This window comes from Syngnathus acus, chromosome 9 (genome assembly GCF_901709675.1).
Source record: "Syngnathus acus chromosome 9, fSynAcu1.2, whole genome shotgun sequence".
In the NCBI taxonomy this organism is placed as follows: domain Eukaryota; kingdom Metazoa; phylum Chordata; class Actinopteri; order Syngnathiformes; family Syngnathidae; genus Syngnathus; species Syngnathus acus.
In genome coordinates, this window is record NC_051094.1 from 9,202,868 (window position 1) to 9,222,822 (window position 19,955).

General features: G+C 40.4%; 3 protein-coding genes across 3 annotated transcripts; 1 reads left to right on the forward strand and 2 right to left on the reverse strand.

The window, feature by feature from the left end:
* Window positions 1–1,074: 1,074 nt before the first annotated feature.
* trpv4 (transient receptor potential cation channel, subfamily V, member 4) lies at window positions 1,075–12,644 on the reverse strand. The gene is made up of 17 exons (XM_037258254.1): window positions 12,464–12,644; window positions 11,335–11,415; window positions 10,677–11,119; window positions 9,908–10,083; window positions 9,250–9,402; window positions 8,638–8,778; window positions 6,806–7,104; window positions 5,624–5,803; window positions 5,387–5,545; window positions 4,930–5,022; window positions 4,757–4,830; window positions 4,311–4,476; window positions 4,146–4,212; window positions 3,661–3,965; window positions 3,136–3,263; window positions 2,911–3,032; window positions 1,075–2,411 (listed from the first exon to the last, which is right to left on the reverse strand). Exons 2-17 carry the CDS (start codon window positions 11,341–11,343, stop codon window positions 2,311–2,313), a joined length of 2,616 nt encoding a protein of 871 aa, XP_037114149.1. The 5' UTR covers window positions 11,344–11,415; window positions 12,464–12,644; the 3' UTR covers window positions 1,075–2,310.
* A 321-nt stretch (window positions 12,645–12,965) lies between these two features.
* gltpa (glycolipid transfer protein a) lies at window positions 12,966–16,335 on the reverse strand. Its single transcript, XM_037258269.1, has 5 exons — window positions 16,148–16,335; window positions 14,841–14,899; window positions 14,179–14,312; window positions 13,951–14,101; window positions 12,966–13,681 (listed from the first exon to the last, which is right to left on the reverse strand). The coding sequence occupies exons 1-5, from the start codon at window positions 16,248–16,250 to the stop codon at window positions 13,499–13,501; spliced, it is 630 nt and encodes a 209-aa protein (XP_037114164.1). The 5' UTR covers window positions 16,251–16,335; the 3' UTR covers window positions 12,966–13,498.
* Window positions 16,336–16,344: 9 nt separating this feature from the next.
* On the forward strand, window positions 16,345–19,854 carry LOC119126824 (trichoplein, keratin filament binding). Its single transcript, XM_037258268.1, has 13 exons — window positions 16,345–16,467; window positions 16,714–16,908; window positions 17,119–17,320; window positions 17,397–17,453; window positions 17,637–17,705; window positions 17,818–17,985; window positions 18,064–18,176; window positions 18,251–18,317; window positions 18,447–18,619; window positions 18,923–19,004; window positions 19,099–19,263; window positions 19,383–19,514; window positions 19,605–19,854. The coding sequence occupies exons 2-13, from the start codon at window positions 16,718–16,720 to the stop codon at window positions 19,635–19,637; spliced, it is 1,452 nt and encodes a 483-aa protein (XP_037114163.1). The 5' UTR covers window positions 16,345–16,467; window positions 16,714–16,717; the 3' UTR covers window positions 19,638–19,854.
* Window positions 19,855–19,955: the final 101 nt, after the last annotated feature.

Consider the following 19,955-nt stretch of genomic DNA (forward strand, 5'->3'; position numbering starts at 1 on the left):
GTCGGTCAGCAACATCGTGCCGTGCATAAACGAGTTGGCTGAATCCCAGCAAAGAATCTGTGTGCTACTTATCAGCCTAAACACCTTAAAGCTTAACTAGCTGGACAATGGCTGAACATTCTGTGCTTCCAGTTGCTGAGCTTACATCAGCTTTCCCTCATTTGCAGTTTGAGAGTCTACCGCAGAGCGAGCCTGATTCTAACCTATTGGTCGACACACATTTGTGTCGCGGTGAGCACACGTATTTTGTTAACCACACGCATTTTCTCTGCAAGCGTGCATCTCCAGAGTTGCTGACAGTGATACTTGCAGGACCGAGGCCTGGCCTACTTAAGGGGCTGCAGAGAGGAGGGCAGGCCAACTTGTCAGCAGCACTAGGTGCTTGCTGCTTAGATAAACCTGCAGGATTAGTGGCCCAGTTAAAGTTGGGGCAAAGAGGATTAGCCTCTTCTCTTCTGAGGTGGCAAGAGATTCCCTGCATGTCCTTCAGCACTGCTGGCCTTAGAGAGAGATGAGAGCAAGTGCGAGGGGGTTGAGTGCTCCAGGTTGTGCCCTTACTTATCTGAGTGAGAATCATCTTTGTAGCATGTTTAAAAAAGGAAGAATGAGAACAAAAAAGGGGAGGAAAGGTGAGGAATAAAAAATAAAGGTAAAAAGCACTGAAGTATTGCATAAATGGTTCCCAGCGTGTTTTCATTAAAAAGGCAAAAGCCGTAATTACCGGCCGGGTGTTAGTGAGGTCAGTCGTGGTTTGGCAGAAATGTATTCAAGTGTTTTAGAAATTATTTGTCATCATGGTATTGAGCGTATGTACTTGAATATCATATTTACATTACATTTACGTGTTACTGTAATTTTGACGGCTAAGTATGCTAAGTGCAGCATTTCAGACCTCTACTGCCACCAGCAGGCAATGAGCGAGAACAGCACAAATCCTCAAATTAAAAAAAAAAACTAATAGAAAAGGGAAGCTTACCCTTTATTTTGTTTTTTAGGGAGAATTCTGTATTTTATTTAAAAAAAATAAAATAAAAAATACTTAAATTTAAATTAATCATTGTCACTATTCAACCATCTATTTCCAGAGCCAAGATTCAAAAATTTAATTTCAAAACTGTGAAGCAGACATGCTAATGACGAGTCATCTTCTTTACTTTCAGGGAGAAATTATTGTACAGCATTTTACTAACTAAACATACTTCAATTCAAGCAGTGTGTTAATAACGTGTTGGCTACAAATCTGAATTTGATCAACTTTTCTCTGTTAATTGTTCTCATCAACTGTACAAAAAATAATTATGACAGGAATGTAAACATAGTGAAATGTGACCTGTAAAGCATCAATGAAAATGACCTCCAATGATACCTCTTGGACTGCTCAAATAACTCCAATATGGCCATACAGTACATACATGCAGCATATAGATAAATAGGAAGCACAAAAACAAGATGTTGTACAGGGCAAGGAGCCAAATGCATAAAACATACTCTACTAAATAGAGGCAAGGCCTCCGCCTCGATTATGCAAATATCTCGCAGCTGCAAGGAACATAATAACTCCGGAAATTCAAAGACAACGCACAGCACGTAATGCTATTGTCTACTACTTGCATGACAACAGTAACCTTGCTCATCAGGCCCATTTTTGCAGAACAATGTCTGCCTTTTGCAACAATAATGTATTGGGGATGAGCACAGTGCATTGTTTAACTCCAAGATAAGCTGCCTACCCAAGCTGGCAACTCAGGCTTGAGACTAGTTTTAAAATATATAATCAATTCCATATAAAAACACACTACTAGTATCATATTTAACAGTAGCAACACTAACAATCCTAAAATAGATAAATATTTATTGCTGCGTTTCTTACTGCTGCGATTGTCCATTTATAGATTTTAAAAAATGTCAGCACTGTAAGAGATGTGATACAGTAATTGTGTTTCTGTAGGACTCAATTATAGGAATGCAGTACTGTGACTGTGTCAAGTCCCTGAGTAAAATGCAATTACACGGAATATTTTCATGATGTTTTATGACATACGTATATTACAGCTATACTGCTTCGTTAACATTCTTGATTCCGGGGTTTTCTCTATAAGGAGCCGGTTATTTGACATGTTGCACATCCATTGCCCAGTTTATGAGGGCTACTCCCAATGCCACTGGCTTTCAATAAATATTTACAATGGGGGTGCCATGAATAAAAGGCGTGCAAATGAGCGCACTTTAACGGGTGCCAGCAGAGTGATCTCCTTTCACACACATCTCGGCTGTCTTGGAACTAGAATCACAATTAGCCCACTGTGGCTTTCAATGGTTGGACGTGAGGGGCTCCATCTCTATCACCAGATCGCGAGGTCGTGGCCCCCGACTTAACTCCACCGCCCGTGGGACCACGGTGGACCAGCGGTCTGGAGGGGGGGCACACACAGAGAATGGATTTGTTTTTCTCTAATGAATCACAGTCTGGTGTGGAATGTTCATATACATACATAGTACATATACTATACACTACCGTTCAAAAGTTTGGGGTCACAAAATTGTTTGGGTGACCCCAAACTTTTGAACGGTAGTGTATATATTTATTTAGATAATTATTTATAGATTATATATATAATCTTCTGTGTAAAAAATCTTATAATATATATGTATACTTATATTCATAGATTATATATAATCTTATACAAATATAAGATATAATTTATAATATTTAATTCATAATATTTTATTATAATATTTACACTACCGTTCAAACGTTTGGGGTCACCCAAACAATTTTGTGACCCCAAACTTTTGAACGGTAGTGTATATATTTATATATATACACACACACACACACATTCGTATATATACATATTCATGCATTCATGCTTTTGTGCATTCTTAGTCATGAAGTGCAGTGAATCTCACCCCTCCGTAAGGCTCTAACACTTTGTTGAAGGCCATTGGCCTGACAGGTCTCATTCTTGCCCGGGTCCTCATTGATTATTGCCAGGTTTTGATTCCAATGGCACCAGTTCACCTCATCCACTCTGTTAAAATACGTGTGGTCTTTGTAAGCTTTATTTTTGAAACTTCCTATTTACAGTTTCCATTCAACATTTTTTTGAAAAATGACTATGAAATGTCAAGTACCTAAAGCACAATCGTCGGTCAGGTGTTCCATCCCAGTTCTTGCCTACGGTAACCATCTCGCCAACTCGAAACGACTTGCGAATACAAACTGGGAATGAGCGTTCGATGTCCAAGATGGTTGTTGCCCACTGCAAACAGACACGATATATATATTTTTTTCCTTGAAATACCTGGAAGTTAAAATTGTTACAGTACTTCACAACACTTATTTTGTTTAGTACAATAGTTCTGATAATGTCATGTTACAATAGGTTCAATATATTCATTTTCATCATTATCTTTATAAATTAAATTTGCTGACAATATTATATTCTTTTGAGGCATGTGATGTCCATTTCAACTCCCGTATATGTCACAAAATATGTTTCCATAGCTAGAAAAGGGCTACTTTAAAAGAGTCTATTTGACGCTCATAGATGGGGCAGAACACAAGAAAAACAATTAACATCAGTATGCATGAATAATTGAAAAAGTTACATATGTGTGAGTGCAACTCTTTCACTTTTATTGTAAGAATCAACTGACCTGCAGCTTCCAGATTTTTTTGCTCTCCTTGGACACCTGGCCCACCGTCTCCCCCATCAAGGCAATCAACATGTTGAGCAGCAGCACAAAGGTGAGGATGATGTAGGTCACTAAGAGAATGAGGAAAACTGCAGGGTATTGAGCACTGTGGATCATGTCCAATTCTCCCATCCCAATGGTCAGCTTAAAGAGGTCCAGTAAGAAGGTACTGAAGGTGTCAGGGTCCCTGCACTTGGGGTACGTCGGGCAGTCTCCGTCGCAGTCCGTGCCCGGGGGAGGGCACACGCTGAGGAGCGATACAAGAGCTGTGTAGGGTTAGAACACACGTTTATTTATTTACAATTTGTTTTCATATTGTATGAACGATACTCAATAGTGTATGATATTTAAGATCAATACAAGAAACATGTTAAAAAAAGAATGACTTCATTATGGTAGAAAATATGCTAAAACTCAAATAGCTTTCAGGTTCATGTTGGTCTCACCTGATGCATAGCCAATCATGAAGAGAACGTACACCAGTAGAAACCTGAACAGGTCTTTGAAAAGAATCTGGGAATCAAGCACAAACACGTCATAATTGTATTAGTCGTATTTGAGGTTTGATAAGTACTTCATTTTCTCTGCATGGTTCATGAATATCAATGCACCTTCTGTATCATGATGCTGTAGGTACCAGTGAGCTTGAGGCCTCTGGTAAAGTAAAGTGTGTTCATCCAGCCCAGGACGAGAGCAAAGACCATCACAGACACATAAGCCTCAATGCCAGACAAGTAGAGAGCAGCTGTGACTATGATCAGTATCGAGTAGATGAAACTGAAAGGACACAGAAGAAAAAAAATAAGATTGTCAAGGAGAGCGCTTGCGGTGCTAAACTCTGGCACATTACTGCTATGCAAAGGAATGTACAAAGGTGTTCAACATTCAGTGCCCTTTGTTTTAATCACAGCTTTAATTAAAGATGTAAACTTGAAAACATGGCAGGGAGGAGGTAAACTAGACGATTCAATTAAGAGGAAGCAGAATTTGCCGCGGGTGAAAATTCACAAGATGTGAGGAAGAGTGCTTGCTGTGTGGGAGGTAGTGCGAGACTTACTACAGCAGTTGAAAGGATCCATCAATAAATAACGACTTCACCCCAGGGCACTTCTTCAAGAAGAGGTCCTTAATCTGCAATGAGTTGAAGATACATTTCCATAAATGCAACAACAAACACTCATTAAAGACGCAAGTGAGCAACCAGCCATTAAATATTTGACTTGAACTCACGTTGGTTAGGAGAAAGAAGATTCCCGATGCTAATGTGATGACCTCTCCTGCCATCCGCAAGTAGTCACTGGATGTTGTATAAGGATACGGGGGCTACAACATAAACGGCGTGATTAGAAGAATATTTAGAAGCATTCAAGGAGATAAAATCTGAATATAGCATACAAAATATCATATTTGGTACATCTACAAAATATAATGAGATCTAACCATAAAGTGTACATGATGAATTAAATAACCTGATTTTATGACAGTATAGTGGTCGGGGATTGGCAACTGGAGGCCGCACACTGTAGGCAGTCCCAATTTTTAAAATGACATTTTTGTCAGACATCACATTAGGATTTAGTCGGATTAAAAATGGTGCCCCCCTTCCATTATTTGTTATCCATTTCTGGTATAGTATGTGAGTGCATTTGATGTTGACTCACTGGCTCTCACAGTTTCTAGCACCCACCGTTCCCTGTGTCGGGTGGTAGTAAGCCACCAGAGTGAAGATGATCATGGTGAAGAGGTAGGAAACTACGTTGATGTAAAAGGTCACAGCTGCAAACTTCTGCCACTTGGCCCTCAGCAGTTCGTTGATGGGCTCCACTGCTAGCATCTCGTGACGGATCTGACAAAAGGACATTGTCATCTGACTTTTTAATACGGTGGACTAGAAAGAAACTTTTTTTTTGTTTTATTTTTTTACCTCACTCCGACTGTTGTAAACAAGGATCTCAAGCACAGATGGTTCCCCTCCACAAGTGTCCAATGAAGACAGATCATAAAGGGACGAGTACACTGGTCCATAAGCCCAGTCCTTAAACTTGCGTGACAGATGCCGGACATCCTCATCTTTGATCTCACGTCGGATGATGTGTTGAAAAACCTATGAAATAAAATTATTATGATTTCATGCAAGATTTCATGTTGTCATTGCATGTTGCAAGTCTTCATCAAAAACACTTGATAACAAAAACATTTGATATTCAAATGAGTGGGCAAATATATAAAAAAAAAAAAGTGGTGATAATGAGGGGTGCCATTTGGGATATCGTCAAACAAGTGCAGTGCAGCGCAGTTTTTGACTCATCGACATCACGGCTAGCGAAATGCTTTTGGCAGAACATTTAACGTGGTAAATCTTTTGTAATGGCAATGGGGAAAAAAAGAGCAATAACAAGGCAACATTAAGTGGCATTTAAGCAGCCTCACATTGGCACATCTGATGGCACAAAACAATAAAGTTAATGTTTTCATAGCATATCATAATAATTCTTACTATTTAAACTTTTAGTGTTGCACCTGTCTGCATTCTACATTTCAGAAAACAGACGACAAATTATTGGTTCCACTGTCCAAAAAAGAACGATTAAATACCGTATGTTGTCGCTTTGCTTTAAATGTCATTAAATGTGTTTCTGTTCACACAAGTATTTAACAGTTTGTTTTGCATTTCATCCCCTTACTGTAAAAAATGTTAGATAAACCGTGACCTACATGTGAGCTACATACTGAACCGTGATTTCAACACTTTTATCGATTATACATTTCTGTAGTTTTACTGTTCCACCATTACAACCGGCCTCCTGAGTGCAACCATAAATAAAATATGACCCGTAATGATAACAAGCTTGACAAACCTGCCCTAACCCAAATCCAATCTCAAATTAGAACTACATGGAGGAGTGATTCTGTTGTTTTTACTGGATTGTACCAATGCTAAAAATAAGTACTGTAAAGTTATGCGAGTACGAAAAGAGCAATTATGGAATTTACAAATAGTCACCAGCTTATTGCAAGCAATGAGCATTCCATTGTTGGGTGGGGAAGCTCCCAAGTTGAATTTGTAAAATTGTTGTTCTTGGGTGCTATTTTCCATCCATCTTACCCCAATCTTGCCCAGTTTGGCCGCCATCATAAGAGGAGACATGCCATCATTATTGAGCACCCTCTCCAGGCTGCAGTCTGGGTACAGTTTGGCGCTCTTGATCAGAAGCAGGTCATACATCTTGGTGAGGAAGCGGGTGTTGTCCTTGGTGTTGTCCGCAATGTGCACCAGGGCGTGCAGGACCGTGTTGCCACGGGAATCTTGGCGCCGCAGGTCGGCCTTCTTGTGGGGATTCTCGGTCAGGTAGTGCACAATGTTTGGCTGGTTGGTGCATGCGGCCAGTGAGAGAGGAAGCTCACCTGTGGGAGCCAGAAGGGAAAATTGTCAATTCCCTGGGGAGGACAGCAATTTGCTTGATAAAGCAGCTAATGAATGCAAGAGTTAATTAGGAACTGTTGCTGGCTTCTTTCGGGATGTGTTTGCGAAGCATACTAAACATGGATCAAAGATTGGACTCTAATCCCTGCTATGAAAACAGCACAATTAGCAGTTGTTGGAGGGAAGGTTGCAATGGGGCCAGAGTGCAAAAAGCAGCTGCAGAAAATGAGCCGTTGCTATGGGTGACAGATTACTTTGTCACCTCAGATAGAAACGCTCCTCTTCATGGATTTGCACGGATGCACGCTGAGTGTTAGCGTGAGTCGAAATCCCATTAGGCATCAGCCCTGCCAGGTTCCTGTTCACCTCGCCGCAAAGCTCCGCAGCAAATTACTCACACAGTGCACGGACACGCTGGGATTTGGGAATGACAACCGTGCTACGTGCAAATAGAAATCATCTCCTCTGTGATGGCTGACGAGTAAAATGTGCGTTTACAATCAAATGCGAACATGCCGTTATATTGAGTAGACAGGGCCAAAATCAAGGAAGCCACAAATTACATTGATTTCAGTGCTACATGGAAATATTTAATCCATCCTGTTTTTTTTTTTTTTAATAATAATGAGAAAGAGGTGTTGTAAATATTTCATCTACTGCAGTTTCTTCATTAGGTGCTTTTTATTTTCTTTTGTTTCATTGTCAAATAAAAAAATAGTGACTTAACAGAGATACTTTTTCTCAAATTCTATTCAAATTCTGAGAAAATACTTTATACATCTATTTTTGAAAAACAAAATGCTGGAGATGGATTAACTGAGGCTATAGGGTTGGCCATAGCACTACACCTTTCCCAAAAACGTGTATTATATATAATTGATAAATAAATAAATATGTTCATTTCCTTTTGGTGCATTTCAAACGCTGTACTTTTTCACTTTTAGCTGAGTTCAGGAATTGAATCAGTACTTTTGCCACCTCGGCTTGTAAGTGAGCCACATCTACCAACAGAGGGTAGTGTTGTGTTTTGCTCTAAGTGAAATCGTGCCTTTCAACAGATGTTTGTCTTCCACGACAGAACACAGACACCTTTCTTCTGATGCAACTTGAACACGTGCCATGCTATACACACACACACACACACATACACGTGTTTGTAGAGCATTGCAGGACTGCCTTCAAGAAATCCTGAAAGGTGGAGACTCAGTCGAAGACACTAGCACTTTCTGAAATGGCCAGTTTAAAAGGGGGAGTAGTAAAAAAGTGTCACTTTTTCTCTGCCAAGAACATGTAACAAGGTACTTCTCCATCTTGGCAGCTGCTTGAAATGCATTCAGAGTGGAAAAAAAGTGACTGGTAAAGCTGCAGACACGGCGCATCATTACCTCTGTGTCATTTTCCTCAACACTGCTCCTTGTCTACAGTCTTTCATGACTTAAAGAAGAATCTGAGGTTTAATAGAGTGCAGTTAGAGACAAAGAGGCACAGTTTAAAGTAGGCACTTAGGTTGTTACCAAAGTAGAAGTAGCCCCCCTCGTCCCTGGGTTGGAAGAAACGTCCTCTGGCCTGTGCGTGAACATCGGCTCCTTTCTCCACAAGTAATTCCACATATTGCTTACACCGGCGCTCGATGGCAATGTGGAGCGCCGTCTGGCCTGACCAAAACAAAATTATAACAAGGAATTATTCAAATAGAATAAAGTGTTTGTGAAAATGACTTTCAAGCTGTGTGAGCAAACTCTTTCAATCATGCAAAGGCAAGTGGTGGACACCTTTCGGGCAGATGTGTCAAACAAAGCTGAGTGAGAGCTGCAAAGTGTTTCTATGGAAACAAGTGTTTCGGCGTTGTCACATAAACTTAACAGTTTTTCTGAACCAGACGCAAACAAAAAGTTTCATTTACCTCCCGGTGACTTTTAGTCTGTGCAGATGATGGAAAAAGTCAGGTACTCAAAAGAGCAACATTTCTACAGCTGTAAACAGTCACCAAGCACATTTGCACTGTAAATACTGACACTGTACATTCCTTTTCCTCACAATAGGACCTCACCCTTCGCTCTAAACAGCTTTGACACAAGGAAGGAGAACTCAACTTAGATTGAAAAATGAGCCATAGTCATACGTACCTCTGTAGTAGACATCCCTGAAAGGTGTGTTGACAAACTCTCTCAGGCTTCCCGTCTTCTCCGCTATGTCCAACAGCAGCGGGATGGTGTCGTTCTGCCCGCTGTAGAGGTTCAACAGAGCTTTAGGAAGACACGTCTTGCCAGTGGATGGCTCTAATGGGGAAATGACAATAAAACAAAGAAGGTTATTGGAACAAATAAATGACGTAGAAGTCCCCTCAAATGACTAGTTTATCACATCGTTGGTCTACAATGGCCCCCCCACACTGTCTCACTTATTTTTACAGTCAACAGGTTAAATTGAAGAGAAGTAATCTAGTCAGGTCTTCTCTATTTTTAGCCTCCTTCTAAATAGTCTCTGAGTCCTCCAGTAGGCCACAGTTTGCTGTGATTTTTCCCTGCTCCCTGTTATAAGACCTGAGCATACACAGGAAGCTTTTCTTGCGACTCCCCATGCTAGGACAAAGTCTATGACATCAGCGCCCTTTCCCGGTCAAATCTATGTGGGTCAAAGAACAGCAAAAACCCAGAGGATCAACGGGAAACAGAAAGTCAACAAGGTGGAGATTACAATGGGTTCTGCTTGGACAGCTAAATGCCCAGCCTTTGCTAGCTCTGTTTAAACACATCCTGAGAATGCAGACACTCCCGGTCCTACCTTTGAACTCCTCATCCGTCAGCCTCTTGTCGTTTTTTTGCAAGTACTCCAACAGGCCCTCCAAGGCTTCAGGATCCCCACGTGACACGCATTCAAAGAGGACGGAGCGGTTGAATACTTTCATAACCTTTGGGGGGTCCTCACTCGGACCGTCCACGTTGGATGTCTCGGTTTTACTATGAAGGTACACAAAGCACAATTGTCATGTATCTTCTGGAAGATGCTTCAATTTGACATACACAAACATGAGCACAGAAGAATCTGAGAATCGTGACCACAACTCCATCAAGCAAACCACAAATTGGGAATCGGGTCTTCCCGCAAGTCCAACATGATTGAACTTTCACTATTTTTTCTTCTGGAAGAATAAACGATTCCCACAGAAAGGAACCAACTCCACAGGTTCTTCCATTTTCACTTCAGGGCTATTTTCTATGTGTTCTAGTGCTTTTGCCCATGTAGTGTAGACCTCTGTGCATGAGCAAGGAAAGTGCAGGGTGGAGGTAGTTATCCAAATATTACCTCAACGGCAACGGAAGGCACCAACAACATGCACTCTGTTAGATTACTGAAAGAGGCCCACAGTGTATGTGTGTGAGCTCACACTTTATGTGCCACACCTCTGTCCACAGCACTTGGAATATTTTTAGATTAAATTTTTCCAACGCAATGTGTCCCAATGAAAGAAAATGTATTCGGTCTGTTGCTGTAATTTAAAATGAATGGTTTCTATAAGGTGATGGTGTCATTTAGCAAAGTGCCTGCTTACCCTCTGGGCAGCTTCTTCCTGCGTCGTTTCTGGTTGCTCGTGTTCCTGTAGGTGCCATAGTCAAAAAGGGAGTCCATAGGTGCTTTCTTTGGGCCTGGAACCACATTTGATTCATATATAGTGGATTCCAGGAGATCCATGGGGTTGGAAATGCCCTTCTTGAAAGCACCTTGGAACTTCATCCGCAGGTTTTGTCTCCCATCCACAGGCTGTCCGGACTGAACCAGTTCCTGGGCTGAATTCTGGCTGGCGTCCTGAGTAGATGGGGATCCATCCGCACTCTCAAACAATTCTGAGAACTCTGACAAGAACTGCCCTTCGGTCTCAGCCTGAGCGAGATCGCCATCGCCGGGATCGATCGAGAGGGCTGTGCTGGCTGAGGTGGTGTCGGTCTTGGACAGGGCGAGGTGGCACCTTCTCAGGAGGGTCGTTGCAGAGCGACCCTGGAATTACAACAGTCACACTTCACAACTTAAAAGGACTTCAGCAATAGCTGACACAAACAGAAAAGGATGGTGCCAAAAATTTAAAAACATTCTGCTGATTTTTAAAACACGAATCTCAAGTAAGGAATGATTATTTTTTTGTACAAATTCCTTCAGCTTTGGTTGTGACGCTTTTTATTTTTTACAGTGCATTGCATTCATGGCTTGCGTACCTCATTCATCCCTTTTATCACAACAGTGTGGTAAATTCCTCTTCAAGGGGAGTGGAAATGATGCTGAAGCATGGGTTCAACCTAAAAAATACCAACGGAGTTACTGCAAACCCACTCTAACATTTATGCATGCTTTAAAAAACAACATCTGACCACCATGAAATAAAAAGTGGTTTGTGTCTGCCGTTTGGAAATTTGGAAAACAGATGCCAAAGGCAATAAGGTGACTGTTGCGTTTGCTCTGTGATTGGTCAGAGAGCCCATCAGGCAGAATCACACCACCTGCACGTTCAAATGCACGACAGGTTTGCACTAAACCGTAAATAATCTTCCATTTCCAAGTCACCGTGGGAACATAAACATACATGTCGCTAATATGGTCCCTACGAACGTTTATACAACATGTGAACCCTTAAAGCATCCTCTCAAAACCTGTGCTGGCTCATGTCAATGCAATCTTATCTAAGCTCTGAAAGGGAACAAGACAAACACAAGAGGGGTTTTGGGGGGGTCTGGCTCTGAGGGACAGCTATGACTCACACACTGGCTTATCATTCCGTTACACTTCATTTCACATTGGAGAGTGAACACACACTCAAAAAAAGATGATGACCTTAATATAGTTTCACAAAAGTTGAAAGTTATGAGATGATTAATGGAGGTGTCTGGGGGTACTTCTGTACAGACCAGCTGTCTGATTTGATGGATCAGATGCTCTGAAATTTCTAGTCACACAAAAGTAATAAAGATTCTAAAAGCCTTGTGACTCAGTGGCCTAAAAAGCAGTATTTTCAATTTGGAGTATTGAAGTGATGGGGTACAACGCTTCTTTTTTTTTTTTTTTTCCACAGGCCCCCAAATCCATGACACTGCTCTCACACACGTATTGCAGGTACAGTGCTGAACTGTGGATATTCTCTTGTGACAATTTTGACATAAACAGGATAACATACTCCACTGATGTTTTTTCTTTTCATATTAAAAACACAGTTTCTTGATTTAAAGAAAATAGCAAACCGAATAAAATAACTAAATGTATTTCATTTGCTCCTCTACACTAAAGTTGTTTTTAAAAAAACGATGTACATATAATAAGAGGCCCTAGTATTAAAAAGCATGAAGTCTTTACCTTAATCTGCAAGGCTGGTTTTATTTCTTTGCCTTCTCAGTCCTTCTTCATCATTTCCAGTTTTTCTTCACCAGTTGAATTTTAGTCTCTCTTCAACTTTTGACTTTCAGGTGACATAAAGCGCTTCAAGAGAGATGGCCGAATCCGCCGGTAGAATGCAGCACAACGACGCACGATTCATGCTGGGATTTAGGGTGGAGTTGTCATTTACTAACTTGGCTCCAAAGTTGGAACTGACGCGGCAGTAAAACATGCAGTACCATAGATTACCGCAAGAGGGGGACTCTTGATCGTGAACAGAGAATGAGAGGAGGATACACATTTTACAAATAATAAAAGTACAAACTTGGAAAGGGTAAAATGAACTCCGTATTTTTAAAAAAAAAAAAACTAAGATAGTTAACTGAAAAATATTTTTTATAGGGTTTTGCTCTTCTATTATGATTCCTAGGAATGTTGTCAAAGTGATAATTTAAAAATGTAAATATTTTGATAAAATGTTACATTATTTTTCTATATTACCTACTGAGTTAAATGATTGTCAATTACTGTAATGAGATCGATGCTAAATAATCACCACAAAAGTGAAATGCACACGGAAAAACAAATAAAATGTTGCATGTTTTGTTTATTGTACTTATAGTGGTATGCTTATTATCAAACATATGACATGCTTTTGCCCAGCCACATTATGAATTAAATACAGCAGCAATTCGAGGCTTTGGAGATTTACTAAAACAATTAACGCCCATGTTGAGCATATTTATTATAGATAAGGAGGAAAATGAAAATGAAATGATGCATCTCAAGGGGACATACTTTTTAAGCAATAAACAAAACAAAACAGATCATTGTAAATTCAGGTAATCAAAGTCTTGTGGCTAACAATAGCTTGGACAGCTTGCCATCATGTCAACTGTCTACATTAAAAGTACAAATACACAAAAGTGTACAGACACCTGTGGTACATTTGTCATAACTAAAATTACTAAGTGTTAACAAAACACATCAGAAGGATTTAGGATTGTTTCACACTCAAACTCTGTAGTCAACATCAGCATTCATTTTATTGTACAGCTCATAAACTGCATCGACTGTGGCAGAGAAGTTGATCAGGAATTTTTTTACCTTCTCCAAACATTCTTCTTCCTTCACTTCCCGGCCTTTGGAGAGGGCCTTCAGGAAGTCCGATCTGTATGGGGCAGCGAACAAAGCTGCCTAGACGCAAACACAAATGTCAGATGTATAAAACACAACTCAGGCCTCCTGTGTGGACTTGTCATGTTCTCTCGTGCTTGCACGGGTTCACTCCGGATTATTCGGCCATGTTCCAAAAGCATGCATATTAAGTGATCCCTCTAAATTATCAATAGGCACATGCGATAGTCAGCGAGATTCTGCTCCAGCTCAAGCTCCTGCACAAGAGCTTTCGAAAAGTAATGTCTGGGTGATCATGTACTGTTCTTTTACAGCATGCCAGAACTCACCCTGAAAAGCTGCTGAAGCCACCAGCTATGGTATCGCTTCAACGCCAGTTCGTATGCTTTGGTCACATTGACTCGAATGAGGTTCGGGTTGTTTTCATCCTTTTCACCATCAAGCAGACTTTGAAGGAACAGTTGGATAAAGCGTAGACCCCTTGAGATACGGAAGGACATTATGATCACACTACAGTACACAGAAATATGTTACACGTGTGATTTGGACTTGCAAACCTTTTCAGCCACATGAGTGCTAGTGTGGCTCCAACTTTGGGCCATTGGGATCCGTACATTTCTTTTTCGACCTCCAAAATCTGTTGAAGGGTTCTAAAGCGTCCTGGGTTGGTGTCATAGACTGCCTTGATTTTCTAAACATTTGATCACAAATATGTTATTTTGTTATGATGTGTCAAATATAGCGTTGCCGTCGAGTGGATAATGCTCATTAAATAACAGACCCATGTGGGGGATTGACCAATAGTACCGATTTGTGATGAAACTGAATAATTATGAACGGAGAAGATTTCCACTCGACAATGATGATATTGTTTATGTATGATACAAAATAATACACAGGTACAAAGGGGGACAAGATTTTTATGGTCGACTAACTTTCCTGCTTTAGATGTCGTATTTGTGATTCACTCACAAGGGTGTCACATAATCACACTCCAAGTGCCCATACTTCACAGCAGTGATTTGTGATGACCAACTTTACGTCTTTGCACGCTATGATTTTCTGCATGGACTCCCTGACGTTCTGCTTCAAAGTGTATGTATTGTAGTATGAGTAAGAAAATATGACTCCCTGCCATAAAGTACAGTATGACTGTGGTAGAAATACATTAGTTGAATATATTACATTTGCTTACATTTATTAAATCACTTGTACTTACTGTAATATTTGTTAATATGTCAGACTTGATGGGTGCAAAGATAGTCGGGCCAAGGCAGTCTGGGGACACATAGTATCCAAAACTTTAGAGAACTGAACTTGCACTTTGCATGCATTCTAAAAGTATTACAAAAGAATGACAGTATTCCATAAAATGATGTGCTATTTCTGTATACTTCATTGAACAACTAGGATAAAGTTTTTTAAATTTTAGCTTGTCCATTTCAAAAATATAATGTTACAATTAGTTATCAATAATCAACAGATTCAAATAAAAGGTATAGTATGGTATCAAGGACAGTCCTCAGAATGGAGCCACTGTAGTGTCTCTTTTCATGGACCCATTAGTACAGTATTATCATGAGTTGTTTGTTAATTAGCCTACTAGACGGGTGCAGTATTTGGTGTCAGGAAAGTGAACAATGAGATCTGTAGACCCACGTGGTGCTTTCTCAACTCACAGGCAGCTGTCAACAATACTTTCCGTTTTGTTCATGAAGGCACATCTTGTTTGGGAATTGCAGTGGAATTTGACTTAATTTTTCCAATAAGTCAGCAAGCTTCAGAGCAATTTTCCAAATGTGCTGCTTTGTTTGTTAAAAAAAAAAAGGAAAAGGAATGAATGAAAAAGCTGAATTTGGCCCAAATGCCTTAAACCTCTATCAGGAACCCAAATTTGCGGTATAATCTCTCAAAACAAAGGAGAAATTCGTACCAGACAGTGCCAGTCACATCCTCATTTCATGACTGAGTGGGCCCGTAATGGGTCATGGCCAAAACATTTCTGGGTCATTAAAAAGAATGAGGGACAGTGTTCAATATTGACATCCGATTTGGTTCCTCTAAAAGGTTTCACATAACAATTTCTAAAGAGAACCTTTGACATATTAATACAGAATGAAGTGGCACAAAGATGCCCTGCACAGATGAATGGGCAAGCGGAACATAACACCATACTAATCATTTTCACAACTTCAAATCCAGGGCAGGGAAGTAAATTATGCATGATAAAACAAATGGTGACAGCTTGATGAAGAGAAATCCGATCCAAAGAATTTGTTTGAAAAAAACAAACCAGTTTAATTGCAACTATTGAACAAATCAACCAATTAGATCATTTTATCAATTCCAAACAGTTTGAAGCATTTAAAAACCAAAATGACTTTTTATCATCACACTGTCAATTAACATCATCCACTCCAGTATCTAAAATTCATAGACAGAATAAATGATATTTTTCTAATTTGGGCACAGACTCAACAACATTGCCTGATATCAAAAGTTAAACCTGCATGATAGCATACTTACCAAAGAATAGTGGAAGGTAAGTGGCAGCCTCAAGAAAAGGTCTGGTTTCCACTTGTCTGTCAGCAGGCAGTGGCCTGAACTGGTGCTCCAGTAGCAGAGCCATGGTGTCTTGTCTGCACTTGTCCACTCAGAGGTGATGTATCAGACTGACAGAGTTTCAGTGACCTCCATGAGACTGGGTGACGCGCACACACGCGCACAGAAAATTTGAATTCTGTTAATTCACTTATCTTTGGTCTGTCTGGCTTTCCGTAGTAGCGTGGGGGCGAGTAACCAGGAAGTGGAGGTAGAATCAAACGGTGAAAACCCGGATGACATCGGTAAAGTCTTTTTAGTTGTTCTTGCGTTTTACTACAAAACCGTGGCCAAAGTGAACTTATTAGAGATTGCCTACCCCCATGCGGTTTTAGATCTAAATGTTTATTAAAATGTACTTTCTGCGTGTTTTGTTAATTATGCTAACGGTTGTCTGTTGTATACAAGCGAAACAGAAGCTACGTGACGTAGATGGAGCGAGGAAAAGGGATGGCTGTAGCATTTGTCGTTTAATCAGTGTGTCTTTGCAGGTCCATGGCTCTGCCGGCCTTCTCCACATATAGGTCTCATCGGTATCGGAACCTTGGCATACAGCTGGCCTGGAAGAGGGAGCAACAATGCCGGAAGCGGGAGCAGTGCGCCCTCGATGCTAAGTACTTCAGGGACCTGAGTGTCATCAACAATTTCCACTCCGAGTGGACCTCCCGGCACAACTTCGAGCACAGGTAAAAAGCGCACACAACAAATGATATTTGCTTGCATTGATTTTTTTTTTGTATATGAACGAACCAAATTAGCTGGTGATAAGTAATATAAAGATTATAACATCGAAACGTGGTTTCATTAGACTATTTCAATACAGAGTATGTTATATAAGTGCACAATTTGCAAACGGGGGATCCTGGGGGAAATAACTCATGTATGTACTTTGTCAGCATGGCAGCATATTCTAAACAGAAGATGGAGGAAGACAAAATAAACAATCTGGAACAGCGCAGGATGCGACTCAAGCACATGCTTGAAGAGGAGCAAAAACAAATGGACGCAGAGCTGGATCTCGTGGTACCTCACAGATGTGCAATGATGAGAAGAAAAGCAGACGCTACACACTCGATGAAAGAAGAGAGGAAAAAAAAGGTAGATTAAATCAATTATTAGAAGCATATTTCCTTTCAGCCTGCGTGTTATGCTTGTTATTGTCTTTTACTCCTAGCTAGCACAGGACCTTCTGAAGGAGCACCGTAAGAGAAGCAACCCTGAATTGCAACAGGTAGACAATTTGATTTAATAAAATAATGATAAATTAAACAATGCTTGTTACACTGGCTTTGATAAATAATGCTATATCTGTTTTGTGAATGACAAACATGTTGGCAAGTTTTGTCATTCCCATGTTTAAAGATGTATTCTGTTCAGGGGCTGAAGTTTCTTTCTGCTTTTAATTTGTTCACAGGTTGAGATGGCCTCAGAGCAACATCAGATTGTCAAGCCGTTGCAAAGGCCATTGACTGAAATGAAACAGGTAGGAAACGCAGCCATAATATCAGTTTTCTTGTCAATTATGAGCTCAGTTTCAAATCTTAAATATTCTCACGGCCATGCTCCTAATGTAAATTGTTGTTGACAACGTGCAGCAAGACGTGAAGGCGCAGGAGATGTGTAGCTTTCCAAAAGAATGTGAGAGAACCCAAAGAAAAGAAATCGAGGAGATCGAACAGGCAGAGGAAATCAGGAAACTTGAGAGTGAGAGGTCACGGGAGATTCACAAAAAAATGGAACAACTGAAGTTGATGGAAGAAGAGGTACTCAGGAATTTACAAAAGCAGATGTTGAGGGAAAATGGTATGATTAAAGTTCAAATCATTTTTTTCCTGGCCAAGGCAACTCATCTTAAGAAGGAAGAAGAAACTTTACAGGTCAAGCTATGGCAGTTGGAAATTATGGAAGTTGAGAGGAGAACAAATGAGGAAAGGCGCAAGAAAGCGGAAATGCGGTAAGGAAAACGCTTTAGGTGCAGAGATATTCAAGTGGTGGCAAACTAAGATCTCCGAATATTTCTCCAATTAGCAATTTCCTGATCCGACAATATAGAGCCCAGCTTAGGAGGCGAGCGCAGCAGGTGCAGGAAGAGCTGGTGAGTTGCCAACAAAGTTTTACTCCTGAAGCCTTGTGAAACCAAATCATTTGCACTTTAATCAATTTAAAAAAAAAAAAATGGTTATACTCAAAACTGTTGGCGTCTGTATGCCTTCATACCCTCCAGGAGTCTGATCATAAGATCCTGGCAGTTTTGCTGAAGGGAGAGCAAGAGCAGGTTAGAAGGTCGGGGGCACGAAGAGAAAGGGTCTTTGCTGATGCTTCCTGGATGAATCGTATGATTGAAGAGCAGCTTGAGCTGGAGAGAGAGCGGGAGGCCGAGTTTGACCTCCTCCATAGGTGAGCGCCAGCGTTAAGCCTGCTCTCCAAAAGTTGATCCTAAATTTAACAGTGAGTCAGCCATTTTGTAATGCTGTTTGAACGTGTGTTAAAAGTGCGCCTTGAACAGTAATGAACAACAGAGGAAATCAAATCATGATGCGTTTTCTTGATTTGTTTGATAGCTCTGCAAGCGATATGTTGCCAAAAGAAAAATAATAAAAGTAAAGCAACAAAGATGTACATAAGGTGCTTTGCTTGCATGAATAGATTCCAAACTCACCCTTCTTTCTTCTGCTTTTCTACATGCACCTTCCAATTCAGAGAGAAAGCTCAACGTGTGTGGGAGCAACGAGAAGAAATATGGGAACGGGAGAGAAAAGCCAGAAAACTACTCATGCATGAGGTGCTTTCGTCTCTTAATAAGCAATTTTAAAAATACTAATTATTTGTCACTGTCAAAAGGCTAACTGAGCATTCTTGTTTTTGCTTTGTTAAAGGTGCTTGTGGGAGGACGGCAGTATTTGGAGCTGAAAAAGCAAGAAAATCGTGAGGCTCAATTAGAGTCCCTGAGGAAACGAGAAGAACTGATCCAGGAGTTGGAGCTGAACACCAGCAGAGGGAAGAACAGCGGTGCCAAAGAAAAGCAAACGTGCAAGAGAACGGTGCTCAGATTTTGGATTGCTGCAATCAAATTGTTATTACTGATGAGGAAATGGAATGAAGTGACTGTGTACTCAATATTATTCAGCTATGTAATGCAGTTTGCACGTGTGTCCTGAAGGAGGAGCAGCAGCTACAAGAGCAGTGGAAGGAGCAGTGCAGAATAGAGGACCTGCAGGAGGAGGAGGATGCTCACCTCATCCAGGAGGAGGCGCTAAAGCAGAGGATAATTAATAACGCATACCAGCCAAAGGTAAAATCACAATTCAGTGAACGAGGTCTGGCAGGAAACTTTCACTCTTGTATGTAAATGATTGACTAAACTTTTTCCCCCTCATTTTAGGTAAACAGTAAGCCTCGAGTAGCGTGGACATGAGCAACATCAAAACAATTGTTTTTTCATTTAAATTCATCAGTTATTGCCTTATGAAAAGGTTTGTGTGCAGCCTTTGATGTAAACGTGTTCAAGAAAAAAACATTTTGTACTTTCAAATTGTAGAACTAATTTTTAACAAATACATTGTTAGCATTGTATATGGAATAAACACTTTCTAATGTTCATTTTAAATAAATAAAATTTATTTAGAAAATTATTTTTTTTCCCAAATTGCAGCTTAAACAGCTGCGTCATATACAGTACAGTACATCCCTGCACTCCATACAGATACATTAAGTTGTGCTGCGCAATCAGGAA